The sequence below is a fragment of the Podarcis bocagei genome, assembly GCF_964188305.1.
Source record: "Podarcis bocagei genome assembly, chromosome: 13".
In the NCBI taxonomy this organism is placed as follows: Eukaryota; Metazoa; Chordata; class Lepidosauria; order Squamata; family Lacertidae; genus Podarcis; species Podarcis bocagei.
In genome coordinates, this window is record NC_138138.1 from 31,608,206 (window position 1) to 31,611,667 (window position 3,462).

The following is a 3,462-nucleotide window of genomic DNA, read 5'->3' on the forward strand; positions in this document are numbered from 1 at the left end:
GTCCCCCCCCCTTCCCCCAGTGTGCTCCATATGGTCGCTGAACCTCCTAGAGCAGGTTTTGAGGGTGTGTGGGTGCTTCAGGAGAATGTAAGTTCCCATGCACAAGTGGAGTCTCTTCTTGAGTGGAACAGCAGTGTTGAGTACAACACATTGTACCTGAGTGCTTTCCATTTCATGGCTAATAGGACCCCTGACCATTAGGTCCAGTCATGACCGACTCTGGGGTTGCGGGTCTCATCTCGCTTTATTGGCCGAGGGAGCTGCCGTACAGCTTCTGCGTCATATGGCCAGCATGACTAAGTCGCTTCTGGCGAACCAGAGCAGCACATGGAAATACCCTTTACTTTCCCGCCGGAGCGGTACCTATTTATCTACTTGCACTTTGACGTGCTTTCGAAATGCTAGGTTGGCAGGTTCATGGCTAATAGATGATTGCAATTTGAAGTCTGCTTCACCAAACAGTTCAGATGAGCTGATACTGAAGCACACTGTAAAACATGGGTGGAAGCTCTGTGGGTGGCCCCCAGGTTTTAGTGGAATCCGAGTTCTATTGTCCCTGACTGAAATGAAAAATAGTCCACTAATAGTTGGAAAACCAAAGGTTCTTCATCCCAGCCTTAAAAGCTTTGATGCAAGGGGCAAAGAAATTAGTTTGTTACTTTTAAAATAATCTGCATGAATGAGTTCTGGCAGCATCAATAATAGCAATGTGATGGTATTGAACATGTGACAGCTTTTTTAAAAGTGTTGTGCTTTGCTGAGATATAATGTGGCTCTGTACAGTGATAAAACACAACTGGTTATAACCGTAATCCAAATGCATGTACAACTGGATCAAGTTTACTCTTTTATGCTTTTTAAAGGAATTCATACAAGTCATCAGAAGCAGGGTGGATTATTGACCATGAAGAACAATGTAACGATAGATTTGTTAATATTTAAAGAGCAGCATCATTGATGACAGTTTTTGGTCAACAGCAAAAAAGCATAACACTGCTTCTTTCTTGCACTTTTTTCTCAACATGTACATCTGTACACTAGCAATGTGCATGCACTTGGAGAGAGCGGGGATATATGAGGAAGCCGAAAATGGAACAAAATTGTGTCTACACAGTGCTCACTGAAAGATTGAGAAATATGAAGGGAACTATGGGAGAATTCTTGAATGTATTGGTTTTATTTCCAGGGAGAAAACCAGTTAATTTAGAATTCCAAACTCTGAGAAGGAATTAAGGAAAGTTTGGGACCTTTTTTGCCTCCAGTAAGATTATCCTAATTACACACGAAAAAGTTTCAATGGCTGCTAGTCATAATGGCTTTATCTTACTTCCATTATCACAGACAGTAATCCTATTGGGAAGAGAGCTATTGCATTATTGTCCTGTTTGAAGGCTTCCCGTAGGCTTGTGTTTTGCCACAGTGAAATTAGGATTATGCACTAGATGGGCCTTTTGTATGCTCCAACTAGCTCTACTATAATTACCTGATTTAATACATGATTTGTATATATCTTTTCCTTTTCCATACAGGTTAAGCATTCTATGGAACAACTAGGTGAGAACGAGACCAATCTGAATGAGTTCATTCTGGAGGGGTTTTCATATCTTGCTGAACTGCAAATCTTGCTGTTTTTTGTTTTTCTGGTGACATACATAATCACCTTGCTGGGAAACATGCTCATTATTCTGCTCATAAAACTCAACCCTTCTCTTCAGACTCCCATGTACTTCTTCTTAGTGAACCTATCATTCTTAGAAATGTGTTACACCACTAGTGTGGTGCCCCAGATGCTGGTACATTTGTTAACAGAGCATAAAAGCATATCCCTAGCAAGATGTGCAGCCCAGATGTATGCCTTCGCCGTGCTGGGGCTGACAGAATGTTGCCTCTTGGCAGCTATGGCATATGACCGCTATGTTGCCATATGCTACCCATTGCACTACACAGAAATCATGAATCACCAAGTCTGTACACAGTTGGCAGCCGCAGCATGGATTATTTGCTTCTTGGTACAAGTTGCTCAAACAGCATGGATCTTCAGTTTACCCTTCTGTGGTTCTAAACACATCCAGCACTTCTTTTGTGATTTCCTACCAGTGATGAAAATGGCATGCACAGATACCTACAAAAATGAGATTCTTGTCATGGCAGTGTCTATTATTTTCATTATGAGTCCTTTCCTGCTGATCATCATCTCCTACATCTGTATAATTTCAACCATCCTCAAACTTCCTTCTGCTAAGGGAAGGAGAAAAGCCTTCTCCACTTGCTCCTCACACCTCATGGTGGTGACACTATTTTTTGGGACAACCCTCTTCACCTACTTAATACCCAAGTCCAGCTACACTCCGCGGAGCGACCAAGTAATTTCTCTTATGTACACAGTTGTCAGTCCATTTTTGAACCCCATAATATATACCCTAAGAAATAAAGAAGTGAAGGGAGCATTTAAGAAGACAGTTTCACAGTTGCTCTCTGTACAGAACCCAATAAGTTGAACATCTGAAGCATGGAGTATGGCAACAAGAAAAATAAATAAAAACAGGACATATCATTTTTGATTAAATGGCTGTAAATATATTGTTATGGTCTAATTTATAACAGAAATGAACCTGATTCCAATCTAGCAACCTATATTGCTTGTACCTCAGCAATAATTTTGGAGTGATTCTTTGGTTTAACCATAAATCTGTACCTTCTTTGATGATTAGATTTCTTATACTGTTTGCTATACAGGAACCTCTACAGCATGATTAGTTTACTCTACTTGTATACTGTATTTTTCCTATTTAAAAAAACTCATACTCGGAGACTTACAGTGTGGAATTTGAACAGGAAAAGGATTTAATTCACAACAAGAATAATAAACAGAAATAATACAGGAGTTGGAAATCTTCAAAGAAACAGCAAACTATACACACATTGAACTAATCAGATGTCACACGCTTTTCAATAAGTTGGTTAGTGTACAGCTTTGATTTTCTTCAGTTACTTAAATTTATCACAGACATGGTACAGTTTAGGTTTCAATAACTGGGGATTCTGAAACAGGTTGGTACTTTCTGTCAGGTGAGTTCTGAAAGAGTTGGGAAGGTTAATCTGCCAATTATCCTTCCCAACCTTTAGAAATCTCTAGAAGTCTTAGTGGCTAGGCACATGGGTGGTGCTGTGGTCTAGACCACTGAGTCTTCTGAGCATGTCAATAGGAAGGTCTGAGGTTTAAACCTGCATATCAGGGTGAGCTCCCGTTGCTCTGTCCTAGCTTCTGCTAACCTAGCAGTGCGAAAGCATACCAATGGAAGTAGATAAATAGGTACCGCTGCAGCAGGAAGGTAAATGTTGTTTCCATGTGCTCTGGCACGTGTGACAGTGTCCTGTTGCAGCAGAAGCGGTTTAGTCATGCTGGCCACATGACCTAGAAAGCTTTCTGTGGATAAACGATTACACCCTCAGTCTGAAAAG

General features: G+C 40.7%; 1 protein-coding gene across 1 annotated transcript; it reads left to right on the top strand.

Annotated features, from left to right (window-relative positions):
• Nucleotides 1-1,541: 1,541 nt before the first annotated feature.
• On the top strand, nucleotides 1,542-2,498 carry LOC308571707 (olfactory receptor 10AG1-like; the record flags this gene model as incomplete). Its single annotated transcript, XM_081167347.1, has 1 exon — nucleotides 1,542-2,498. One exon carries the CDS (start codon nucleotides 1,542-1,544, stop codon nucleotides 2,496-2,498), a length of 957 nt encoding a protein of 318 aa, XP_081023473.1.
• Between the last annotated feature and the right edge of the window lie 964 nt (nucleotides 2,499-3,462).